The sequence below is a fragment of the Leptonychotes weddellii genome, chromosome 1, assembly GCF_054177405.1.
Source record: "Leptonychotes weddellii isolate Sample4059 chromosome 1, ASM5417740v2, whole genome shotgun sequence".
In the NCBI taxonomy this organism is placed as follows: domain Eukaryota; kingdom Metazoa; phylum Chordata; class Mammalia; order Carnivora; family Phocidae; genus Leptonychotes; species Leptonychotes weddellii.
Window position 1 is genome coordinate 25,434,933 of NC_138369.1, and position 13,002 is coordinate 25,447,934.

At 41.9% G+C, this 13,002-nt stretch overlaps 1 protein-coding gene across 1 annotated transcript in view; it reads right to left on the minus strand.

Moving 5' to 3' along the window:
• Positions 1 to 8,147: 8,147 nt before the first annotated feature.
• Positions 8,148 to 13,002, minus strand: part of CADPS (calcium dependent secretion activator) — a 158,803-nt gene continuing 153,948 nt past the window's right edge. Inside the window, exons 20-21 of the mRNA XM_081820238.1 lie at positions 12,713 to 12,817; positions 8,148 to 9,368 (exon numbers count right to left, since the gene is read on the minus strand). Coding sequence (XP_081676364.1) covers positions 9,189 to 9,368; positions 12,713 to 12,817 — 285 coding nt within the window. The 3' untranslated portion in view covers positions 8,148 to 9,188. The remainder of the gene's footprint in view (positions 9,369 to 12,712; positions 12,818 to 13,002) is intronic.

Consider the following 13,002-nt stretch of genomic DNA (forward strand, 5'->3'; position numbering starts at 1 on the left):
AAAATCTTTTAAAAAAGAAAAAAAAAAAAAAAAAAAGATAAAATAAAATAAACCTGTGCAATGATAGTGACTATTACAGGAAAAACAAACAAACCCTACTTTATTCTTTTTCCTGGTTCCACTGTATTCCATCATAGTAAAGGCAAGAATTTATTTCACTGCTCATGAGAGGCTTCCAAGTCTAGCCTCGTGAGGCCGTGTTCCTGGCATGAGAAATGCGCTTTCTGTCTTGCTGTCCTCAGGCCAACACTGACTCTGGTCTCTGGCCTGGGGTGCAGAAGGCTGATTTTGTAGCAGACTATGTTGGTGTCCTGCCCACTCTCCCTAGTCCTTAGCACTTCCTCCCAACCAGGCCCGATTTCCCAACGCCTTTCTTGCATTTATTTGCCGGAGGCCTTTCTGGGATGACCAGGGTTTTCTTTGTCCGCCTGCCCTGCACGTCTGAAGGGCTGGAGAAATACCCTTTCCTAGCCTCATCTCCCGGCTGTCCTCGGCCAACGGCAAGAAGGGCCAGGGCTGTCAGCCCTCTGCTAGCTCTCACACCCCTTCCGGGGAGTAACGCTGACATGTCTGTTCTGCAGGGGGCTCCTGGACTTCTCCAGGCCGATCGAACTCCAGCTCCCCTCAGTGGCTGACATCTCCCAGTCTCCCTTCCCCATCCCGGCTAGTAGTGTTTCCTGGGATCACCTCCCAAGTAAACCATTGCACTTGAATCCTTGTCTCAGGGTCTGTTTCTAGGGAAACCCAAATGAAAGCAGTGATGTTGAAGAAGGGGAGACAGGAAGAGAAATTCATTTGCTCATTCATTAATTCCTTCAACCACTATTTACTGAGGTCCACAGTCAGAGGAAAGTGGAGAATGCAAATAAATGTAGACAAGAGGGACAAATTCTTCCTTTCCAAGGCACAGAAGCAAATGGTAAAACAAGTGGGCAGTAAGCATACCTTGTTCAATGCACAGCCGTCCAATCCGCAGCTGATTGGGAGTGGTTCCGGCGGGAAGAGTGCACCAGGAACAGGGAGTAACAGGACCCAGCTTCTCAAGGGCGCTGACCTGGCCATACCTGTCATCTGTTCAGAGCCTGAAACACGTGGCAAGCTCTTAAGAGCTTCAGAAATTAACAGTAAAATCTTAGCTAACATTTATTGAGCACTTAGCATGTATGCTGTTTTTTTAGTACTTTGCATGTATTAAAACATTTAATCTTGATGGTAACCCAGTGAGCTTAAAACCATAGGTAAGGCTTGGGGGATTCTTCTGGTTATTCGTATTTTACAGTTGGGAAAACTGAGGCCTAGGGCAATTGCCCAAGGTCACATGGCTAATGATTACCACCAATCATTTGAAATCTGGACCGTGTTCAGCCTGACTCTAGAACCTGTGTTTTTGTTTTTTTTTTTTTTCCCTTGACCATATTTTATTATTTCCTTGCTCTTGAGGTTATTTACATCTATTGCATCAAATCAGTCCACAGCACGTCTTTTGGAAAGCTCAAGGGGCTGCTGAGTCATCCTTCCCCCCACGGCAGGCATTGTTACACAGAGCCCATGCCCGTCTTCTCCTGGGAGGCCCCTTCACTTTGACACTGAAAATCTCCACCAATGAACACCTTCCCACTGATGGGGGAAAGGGGTCCCCTCAGAGTGCACAGTGCAGGGGGGCACCGGATGGTCTGCCTTCTCCAGGTGTGAGGGGAGGGGGGTGCCCGAGTCTCCTGCAGAGGCTTGGCCAGCCTCAGCCACCCTAGCTGGAAACCTTCCATGTGGAGGGGACAGGAGCTTATGCTCTTTTTTTAAAAGATTTTATTTATTTGACAGAGAGAGAGACAACGAGAGAGGGAACACAAGCAGGGGGAGTGGGAGAGGGAGAAGCAGGCTTCCCGCTGAGCAGGGAGCCCGATGCGGGGCTCGATCCCAGGACCCTGGGATCATGACCTGAGCCGAAGGCAGACACCCAACGACTGAGCCACCCAGGCGCTCACTCTTGGGCTCCACTTTCTATTCCGTCCTGCTATCCCTGCAGCCCCAGCTTTCACCTTTAACATTTACCTAGGGTGGTTTGAGCCTCCATCCTTTGTCCTAACAGAATCTCGGTCCCTCCCCATCTCAGGATTATGTATCAGGGAGAAACGGGCACTTCTTACATATCCACTCCTGAGTCAGTCCCTGGTTCTGCCCCTGCGCTCAGGTCACCGTGTGGAAGGGTCTTCTCTGGGACAGGCACCCCCTTTTCCTTGCATTCTCCACGGGAATATGACCCCAAGACTGCGTGCATAGCAGCCTCATTACAGAAGTAGATGGTGGTGACAGAGGGTAGGTGCAATGTGAGTTTGTTTACTTACAGCAGAAGGATGAAATCCAATTTCAGAGATGTTAAAAGTGAAACAAAATTGAGAATCACAGACTAAGAGGTGAACAAGAAATGGATCAGAGATGGTTTTACTTGCTGTCAATGCAGAAAGAAACCCATGCCCTTGATTTGGAAAATCACTAGTCTACATTAATCTGTCTAGAATCATTTTATCATAACTATTCTCTGAGTTTTGGAGGGAAAGAGTTCTCCTCATCCTGGCAAAAATCATTTCATGGGAGTTCAGCTTTCGGTATCACAAAAGTAGAGATTGGTGTTTCATTGAAGTGGCCTCTGCAAAGTTTGACTTTCCAAATACATTGTGACGTCAATACCCTCCATAGGCTCTGGAATTTGGAGTCAATAATCTTTACGTTTGGCTTTTTTGCAGGGTACTTTGTGCTCAAAATGGAAGTAATAGCACCGAGGAATGCTGTGGAGGAATTTGTTGTGTTCACAGCCCTGCATTGGGAGGTGGGGCGGGGCGGGGGGGAGGTTGGTTAGGGTTCAGCCGCCCTGTTTATTATAATGTAGTGACAGGAGAATTTGAAGCCTCGTCATAGCTTCCATGTAAACTATAGTTGTCTTTGCATCGAATACCACCCATATTTGCCTTCTCATGTTGCCTCTGATTTCCTTTTAAGTACATCCCCAAATTCCCAACACTTTCTCTGAAATCCTTACTGTCTTCCATTACGTTTCCGGCTTAGCTATTTCAGCAAAGCCTTGTTTATTCTTTGCAATTGTATTCACCACCCAGGAAACAAGCCAACTCGTTTCTGATGGACAGAGGGAAATATGCCAACTTAACCGTCTTTATAATGCTTTGTGCCATCGCACCAGCAATTCTTAGGAAAGAAAAACATTTATTTGCGTACTTTTGGCTTATTGTTTCCTTTGCATCCTAGTTATTTTGCGGTTGGTGTATTAACTGTGATGACTTTATCCCTCTGTTCTCTGGTGGCTGGGATGAATTTGTTGTGCAGTGTTTTTCTCTGACCTGAGGCGTGCCGTCCTCGGGGTAGAGGGCTCGCTGGCAGATTGCGCCTTCCCGGCCCTCTCCTTGTGTTTTGCTTACTTACAACAAATGCAGATTTACAACTTTAGATGAAATGCATGGTTTCAGAAGTAGGAAAACAGATGATACTTTTCGTATTTAGATGAAGAAGCAAAACAACCTTGAATAAAAGATGAATCCTGATTTTTAGAAATTTGTTTACCAAGAATTGCACAATTGTGCATAATTTGATTTACTTCAGATTGGTTAATCATGTACTGATAAAAACTGGCCACAAAGAACATGCTTATTCTGGATTTTAAAATTTAAAGAAAATGAATATATTGACATTTGTGCAGAAACAATAATGATACCACCGTCGTTGGTTGTTTTCCTAGAATTCCTACCGAACCCCAAATTTATGACATCAGGACTTCATGCCTGTGCTTAGAAGTTCAGGTCACGTTAGTGGGGAGGTAGATGACTTTAGGAAAGCCATTGAGATTCTTCACCTTATTCATTCTTCCATAGACAGAGTATGTTGCAATCCATTTAGTTCATGCTTTCTTGGTCATGATCATGCCCAGGTGTGCCTCTCTGATGCCCACCATTCAATTCGGCCAACATTTACTGAATGCCTACCGAATCCCAGGCACCAGACCGGCACACACAAATGGATACAGTCCCTGACTTCGAGAAGTTGGCAGTCTAGCGGAGAGACAGACACATCAACAGATCATTATAATACAGTTCAGTTCGATGGGGATTCGATTTGGGGTGTTTCAGAAATTCTTCAGTCACTTTCTTCAAACAGTCTCTTGGGTCACTTCCACAGATGGCTCATTTCCTCCATTATGTTTTGTCCATCCTCATTTTACCCTGGATTTTCATTTTGCCCAAGTTTGCACTTGATTCTCCTTTGACCAGACCACCTCCTTAAAGACAGCACAACCATTAAAAGTAATACAGAAAATCTCTACGTGCAGAGATAAAAATTATCCTACACTGATAAATGAAAAATGTGATTTGCCTTAGTATGCTCAGGATGAATCCCACTTGTGAAAATATATTTTAAAAATATATAAATATATAAAATATATAAATATATCCAATTGGATATTGGATATGATTTGAACATATTTGGAAGAATATATGCCCATCTGTTAGCAATGGCTACTTTCGGGAAATGGGTTGGGGAAGGAAGAGGCTTCAACTTTTTGTTTCATAGAATTCTACTTTATTTGATTTTTTTTAACTTAAAAAACTTCTTTAAATATTTTGAAAAAAATGAAAATACTGCTTAGTTCTCTGTTATTTAGCCCAACAAACCCAAGCTAAACTAAACTGCATGTCCTTTTTTGAAACCTTAATCCACTCTTTCCATCTTAATCTCTCCAAACCCCCCCAGGAAGCCAGGCTCCCCTAACACTCTGAGCATATTCATTAATATCTTACATCAACATGTATTCGTTGTGTGTTCACAACGAATTCACAACGAATATGTGCGCTGGGAATTTATCAGAGAAGAAAAGAGCTTTGGCCAAGAGGCACATTCCCCTCACCTCCCGCTGCTCCGTGTCCTTTCCTGCCCTCCCTATGTGCTCTTCAAGGCCCACCTCCTCCAGGAAGTCTTCCTTTCTTCTCCCTCCTCTGCATCTGTATGTGGTCTATATGAAGCTTTTGAAGATTCATATCACCTAAAGGCTCTAGGAGAATAGTCACCAGATCATCTACATTTTTGTATGTTCAGTCTTTTTTTATTAATCATATATTTAGTGAATACAGTAAGGTTAGAGTAGGGAAGCTGGCACAGACCACAGCCTTGTGAAGTGGAGGGAAGCTGCATGAAACAGGTAATGATGCAAAGAACTCCTTCATGAGGAGTGTGATGAATACTACGAAGGGGAAGTAGAGAGTGTTAGGAGAATATGTACCAGGGACATGGATGCTGAACCGAGGGTGGGGTTTGGAAGGCTTCTCTGGGGAAGCCAAATTTAGCTGGGATTTGAAGGGCGAGATGAGGTGTTGGAGGGAGGCCCCCAAGAGGGCAGAACCATGGTGCACAGGAGGAAGTGAACGTTGGCAGGGGTAGCTGAAACGCGGGGAGCCAGAGGGGCAGAATTAATAGAGGAGGCTGAAGGGGCAGGCGAGGGTCAGATGGTGCGTGGCCATGCATGCCACCTTAGTGAATCTGGGCTTCATTCTATGACCAAGGGGAGCCACTGGATGCTTTTAACTGGAGGACAGACAAAATTGCACTTGCCTTTTAGAAAAGTCCCCATGGCTGATGAAGGGGGATGCACTAGAGAGAGCCTGGGTGTTTCTAGCAGTGCCTGGCCAGTATGTACTCAACGATTTGTGGGCTGATTGATAATACAGTGAGTGCTTTTCCATCAGGTTCACATTTCTCTCTACATTTCCATGTCTCACCATCCATCTGGCACTTTTTCCTATGGCCTCTTCCCTACCAGTCCTTCAAAGAACTCTGGAATTTTCCTCTTTTAAAAAAAGGAAAAAAAGACTTAAACCAGCACTTCACAAGAGAGGCTAACCAAACTGCCAGTACACATGTGTAGAGGCAATCAACTCTATTTTTGTAATCAGTGAACTATAGTTATAACCCATGACACCACATACCAGAATGATGGAAATTTAAAAGAGTGACAATAACTGGTACATTAAGGGACTCTTGATGCTCTGCTGGCGAAAGTAGTATGTAGTTCACCCTCTGGAGAAAACTGGCAGTATTTCCTAAACAATGAACATAACTTTACCCTATGACACAGAAATTGCACTGGAAGATGTGCACAAAGAAATTCATGGCAGCATTACTCATAATAGCCCCAAACTCAATACAATGTGTGAACATGGATAAATCGTGGTATATTCATCCTATAGAGCATTGGAAAGAAATGAACTACAGCTACACCAACAATATAATGTAGAGCAAAAAGAAACCAGACTTGGAAGAATATATACTGTGATTCTAATTACATAAGGGTTTAATTCAGGATCGTGGTTACCTTTGTCGAGTGAGGGAGGGGGTAGAGACTGGGAAGGGCCAGGAGCATGGGTGTGTCTGCAGGTGTTCATTATGTTCTCTTTCTTGACCTGACAGTTGTCCCAAGAATATGTTCACTCTGTTCAGCTCCAATCATTGACCTGCGTGCTTAGGATTTGTGCACTCTTCTGTATGTATATTGCATTTTAACAAAAAAAATAAATAAAATAATAAGAAGAGAAAACTTAATATTCTGTCCCAAAAAAGTGAGAAAAGAGCTCAAGATACCAAAGTGGTCTCCTTCTCAGCTTTAAGTTTGTCGCAAGGGTAACTTCGGACTTAACTTGGGGGTGAGTTCTTTCTCTCTGATCTCGTCTGCTGTCATTGTCTTCTGCCCAGCCCTTCCTCCAGGGATGCTAGCTGGGGGATGCTGTTCACCAGGACCCTCAGTGCTGGGCTGTGCTGACTTCTCCTTTTGGAGGATTTTTGTTTGTTTGTTTGAACCCTGGTTTTGATGGCACAGTCTTTTCAGACTTGATTCTCTTCACGTCTTTTGGATCACGCCCTTTGGTTATTTCTCTAAGTCACTCACTTAGCTCTCCTCCAGGGCTCCTGGGCATTTTCTTTCTCTTTCCAACTATATGATACACTGGGCAGACACTCTGTCTTTACTTTGCACATTTTTGAATTATTCACAATTATGGAAAAAACTACGTTTTAGCTTTGCAACTAAAAATGTAATACAGCTATATTTTTAAAAAATTCTGGCTCTGCCACATTGACTTATCTTGATGCCATTGGGCAAAGATTTTTCACACCTGAATGATATACCCTCACCATTTATGTATTACCAATTCTATGCTAGTGTTTCTGGATTAATGTTTCCGTATGGAGCTGTGTAACCACAGAGCAAGTAACCTTAACCTTCCTGACCTCAATTTGTTTGTTTATAATGTGGATAATAACAGTCCTCTTCCCTTGTGGTGGTTGTGAGATTTGAACAAAGTATTACATACAGACCACTTGGTACAGAATAGTTGCTCAGTAAATGGGAGTTATCCTTGTAATCCCACTAAGGGCAGGAAGTACCGTTGATTTGTACCTGCAGACCTCAAGGATTAAAGAGAGTAGGATGTGGGATTAAAGAGAGTAGGATGTACTATTCTGAGGGGTTGATTGGTAGAGAACAACTGGTCTACCTGGTCCTACTGATGAATTCGTCTCTTCCCTAAAACCTCAGTCAGCGCCAAGGGAAGGTCAGTTTGGTTTGGAGACAGACGCAAATAAAACAGATAAGGCTGCAAAATGTTTGATTTGTTTCACACCTGGGTGATTATTTTGCCGACAAGAAATGGGGAGCAAGAAGAGTGCTCCATATCTTAGAGAATCTTGTAAGATGCTTTAACAAATATATAAGAATCATATATAATTGGCACACGCTTTGTTTGAATGCAAACACTGCTGTTAAAGTAGTGCTTAAAAACAGTTTGTTGGCCTTCTTTTCGTACAGGAGAAACATTCCTCTCGTTTACACTACTCTCTTGCTTAGCAGACCCTTATTTATCCTATAATGCAAGCATAATCTGCCCAACATGTCCAAATGCCCACAGTTCTGATTTAGCGGAGTCTGAATTAGTAGGACTTTTTGCTGTTTCTTGTGAAGACGAGTATTTGAAAACCACCTCTCCAACAGTTTCAAGGACATGACCTCTTCCCTGCTCTTACCCTCCTCTGCCACTTTGTGTGTGTTTCAGTTCTGGCTTTCAAAAGAGACAGAGGAAAAAAGACTCAGAAGTGTATTCTTAGGACATTTGAATAGTTATTTATTGAGAAGCCACAGTTTTCCACACTTTCATAACTGTAGGCTTTATATAAGGCAAAAGCAAGATGGATCCACTACTTTACACAGAAAGAAATAGCTCTGCAGAGGACCCGAGGGGTCATGCAGTTACAGATCAAAATGCAATGTACATAACAGATATAAAAAACTGTGGAACAAAATAAATTATGGTTACAATCTACTGAAGGAAATACCCATATCTTATTATAAACACATTTAGAGTCTAGGGTGGTAATTTAAATATTCAGGTTTTTTACATACACGGTTATTAAAACATAAAAGCAAAATGTAACGTTTAATAGGATAAACTTTGACAGAAGACAGTTGCTCTGAACTGTGCTTGGTGTTAACTCATGATAGGATCACCCTTGCCGTGGCAAATGAGAGGATCAATCCATTGGTATGTAGCCATCCTTTTCTGGCTAACTATGCGGATCGATGGAAGGATGAGTTAACAAGGAAACCGGGGGTTCATTTTTCATTTCAGGGGACCACAAAGAACCAAAAGTTGTTTGCCGGAGCCTTGCCTTTTGTTTTCCAAAAAAACAAAGCAGATCTATGTATCTTAATTAAATTAATTCATTGTACTCATTTAAATAACTGGCATCCACGTAATGTGAAACAAAGAAGTGAAATACTTGGTATACTTGCCCTCACATCCATTTACTGTCAATGCAGACACAGGACATTAATGAAGCATCATTTAACTCTGCTGAGAACAGGAACACACCTAGCAGTTGGACTATGTATTTTCCATGAACGGTATTTAAAGAATGGTGCTCCATATTGCTTGTAAACATACAGACATGGAATCAGGAAATCAGTGGGGTCGAAGGTCATTTGCTAATCTTGGAACCACATAGCTAAAATGGCAATTGTATTGGTAAACATTTCATGAGCATGGTAGTTGACAGAAAATTCCCTAGTGGGGTTAACTAACAGACTAAGGACATGCATTGGTTACAGGACTTTGTCCTAGAGGACTCCAGGCCCTAGTGTTCTAGTCGTCTTCCTCGTCTTCCTCATCGCTGTCCTTCATGCTGATCCCCTGCAGGCCCCCACCCTCGCTCACTGATGCCGTGGCTTCTTCCACAGTGAGCCGGTTCCGGATGGTTTCGTACGTCTTGCTGTTTAAGGTTGAGTCCAGGACCCCTTGCAATCGGAAATCTCTATAGGTTTTCTAAGGAGGGAAAAGATCAGTGATAAGAGAGATCTCATCTCCATGAAGGGAGGGAAAGGACACAAGGCACTTGTGGGTGTGAGAACACTGACCTTCGGCTAAGTGACTCACTCTATGCATTGTCAAATGAAAAGCCACCGTGCTCAGGTTTCACTGGTACTGAAAACTGAGATTTGCCGAATAACAGAAAATGAGAAATTGTGGCAGGATAAACTGTATTAGCTGAGACAAAGCAAAGAACATAAGCTTGTGTTTATTCAGTTTCATAAAGAGAAATGTTCCATGATTGTTTTGATTCTCTCTCTCTCTCTGTTTTTTTTTTTTGGTCAGGTTCTTTCTCTTACGTTAGTATAATACAGTATGATAGACTGTGTAAGGGGCCGTAACACATAAATAATGGATCAACTGATTATGGTATTTTGCCATTTCCTTTGCAGTCTGGTCTTTAATATTTTTGAGGCTCATAACTGCGTATCTCTCTGTCTCATTCACAAGACAGACATATGTATGTTGGTATATGAAACCTAGTATGGGCAGCAACAATTATGGGGAAGATGGAGTGCTAATGCCTCATCAATATGTCGCAGACATGTGATTCATTTCTTATCTCCCTGGGAAAGAAGAGTATCTATTCCGTTCACAACTTCATGGTCTCGGGGAAGAAATTTGGCTCTTTTTCAAGAACAATGGCTTGGTATTACTGTACCACAAATTCTTTGTTCCTTCAGGCGATTTCTCTCAGATTTCCTGAGGTATCCCAGGTACTGTTTTGTTTTCCTTTTTTTTTTTTTTTTCCTAGAAATCCCTTAACGTTAATTGAACATGACCAGAAGCATCTGGCTGTTGTCTGCTTCTTAACATTTTTTTGGAAAAAGGTCTCTAACAACTTTTCTCATCACACTGCATATCATTTCAGCTACTGATTCTGCTGTGTGTTTCTTCTATTGATGTGGGACACTTGCTAAAGGGGCATGAGAAGGAATGTTAACATACTTCAGTGCATTCCCATTGGGACTTCCATTTCTTGTCGTCCATCTAAAGCAATTAAAGTATCAACAATCACAGTGTCAACCCCTCTTGAAGGTCACATGTTGTAATGACTGCAGAATTAACTAGTGAATGCAGTCGGCCCAGTGAAGTCCAATAATAATCAGATTATGGATATGATGACCACGTGTCCCCTTTATACCTGTTGTCCCAGCATGATTAATCACGGCACCTTCTTTCCTTTGTAAAAGTAATCTGATTTTGGCATAAGTTAATAGGTCCTCCTGATTATGGATCAAACTGCAAGGTTCTCCTAGGTAGCTAGATAGCTACCTGACTTGTCTTCACCTTGACGGGAAAGGGTAGGAGGCTGAGTAAATTCTAGGCATGGTGTAGACCAGATATCCAGAAGATTAACTTGATTTTTTTGTGCTTTTCAATCAGTTCTGTTTCCACTTAAGATAATATAATTGGTGCCAGAGTATGATGGGAAAAAGAAAGGTAGAAAGCACTTGAGTATTCTCCCCTTTATTCAAATTCCAGAGCAGCATTCCCCAACTCAACTCTAAATGCCTCAGACAGGGACCTTATCTAGTCATTTTAAAATTCTCCATCTTGTAATATATGGGAAGGGGCTCAACTAATACTTATCCAGTGTTGGATGAGTGAATAAATGCTTGCTGAAGAATGAATGAATGAATGGAGGAATGGAGGAATGAAGGGAATGGATGTGGAGGCAGGAAAGAAAGCCAACTGTCTTTGGAAGTTTGCCTCGGGGTAGGAGACCTCTGGTTAATGTGCTTGGTGAAGAGGTGGTGCATTCTGCTTCATACCTGCGTGTTGTGACACTGGTTAGGCTGAGCCCATCTCTGGCAAAAGTGAAGGGAGTTCTTTTGCCAGTGACATTTCTGTCCCTTCTCTGTGGTTCATGTCTGTGTTTTTTTGGCAGAAGGCTAAGAATCAACCTTCTCTCAGACTTACATTTTTTCCTTAATGAAATATTTATTGCTAGTTCCAATATCCCAACATAGATCTAGAGACAGCAGTAATGGGAAGATACATATTTTAAAATCTTAAAAATTAATGTCTCCTTTTAATGTCCCCCCAGTAAGTGTCAAACAAACAAACAAAAAAATCCCCCCAAAGAAGAGTATTTATACCCAGGAAATGGAATTGAAGTGGTCAGGCAATGGCTAGTGAGCTTGCCTTAAGGAACTGAAATTTTAAAAATATGAAATTAGGCTGGGTCTATGGCCCTAGTGCATACATTTCTTTTTTAAGAGCTGTAATACACGGCTGTCTGTAACCTTCCCTGGGCAGATGCTTTGTGAGATCAAATGCAGATGATAATACTTCTCTTTAATTACACTCAACAGAACAGTAATTGGTTTTAAGTCAGCACTGGGGTAGAGGAGTACCTTCAATGAAATGGTGCTAATCCTAAAGAGACTAAGAAATGGGGTAGGGGTGGAGGGGGGGGGTGGGGGATGGAGGGGGTAGGGAGTAGAGAGGGGGCGGAGAGGGGGGACTTCTGGCAAATGGTTAAGAAATAGAAATTCAGCTACGTTTTATTGTTAAAATATTTTTAAAGACACTTTCTGCTTTGAATGAAATTTCTGCATCACGAATGTTTTAAAACCCTCTATGGTGAAGCATCAAATGGAAACTGAAATGATCAAAAATGTATTTACCCCCTTCTGTGATCTTATTATTTCATGTAAACCACTGAGATTTCACGCTGAAATAATTATCATTAGTCCAAGGCACACATACAAGAACAGGGAAAAAAGCTACTTTCAGGGTATGTTATCTCACCTTTGTGATCCTTTCCATTTGATTGTATACACGCATTGTAAGAGAAACTACTTCAATTAACTATGAGAACAATATTGATTTGCATCCTGATAATGATCACAGGACAGATTTAGAAATAGCTGGAGGTAAATATTTCTATTACATTAATTGTGGCAAAATTTTATTATTTAATTAAACCATAAAGGAAATTGGTAATTATGTGATTAGCATAATGGTACCCAAACCAGCTTTTGAAAGTCTAATGCACAGGGCACGAAGGCCCCTGCAGTATTTTTGCATGACAGATACATAAAGTATTTTTCCGGCCTGGATAAAATATCAAATTCCTTTTCGTTACTTTTTCCTTTGATGTCTAAGTAATGAATTAACCACGCATCCCGAAGTGATTGCATAGGTTTTTCTTGCACGAGATGCTGCTTTAGAAATCATCTTGTTTTATATGTAAACCAATATTCTTTGTGTTAAGGAAGTTCTGCAGCCGGACAGTAAAATGTATTTCAGTGAGCTATGTGCAAAGAAGAATAATTATTCTTTTCTTTTACCTTTACCATCCTAATTAGTGTTTTCAACTGATAAATGTGAAGCTGTAAGTCCATCCGGTCCGTCAACCAGGTGCAGATCACGTTCATGGAGCTGTTGTACCATTGCTGAAAAAAGAGACAAAAGTTCTCCAGCCAACACATCACGGAGCGTTTGCAGAGGAGAGAGGCAACAGGCCACGTTTGAGCACCTGCTCTGTTCCGAGGAGAGACTAAATGGTTAAAAGAGAATTTGAGAGCAGAGACAAATTGTGAACATTAATCGACACAAAATCACAAGGTACCCGATCAGC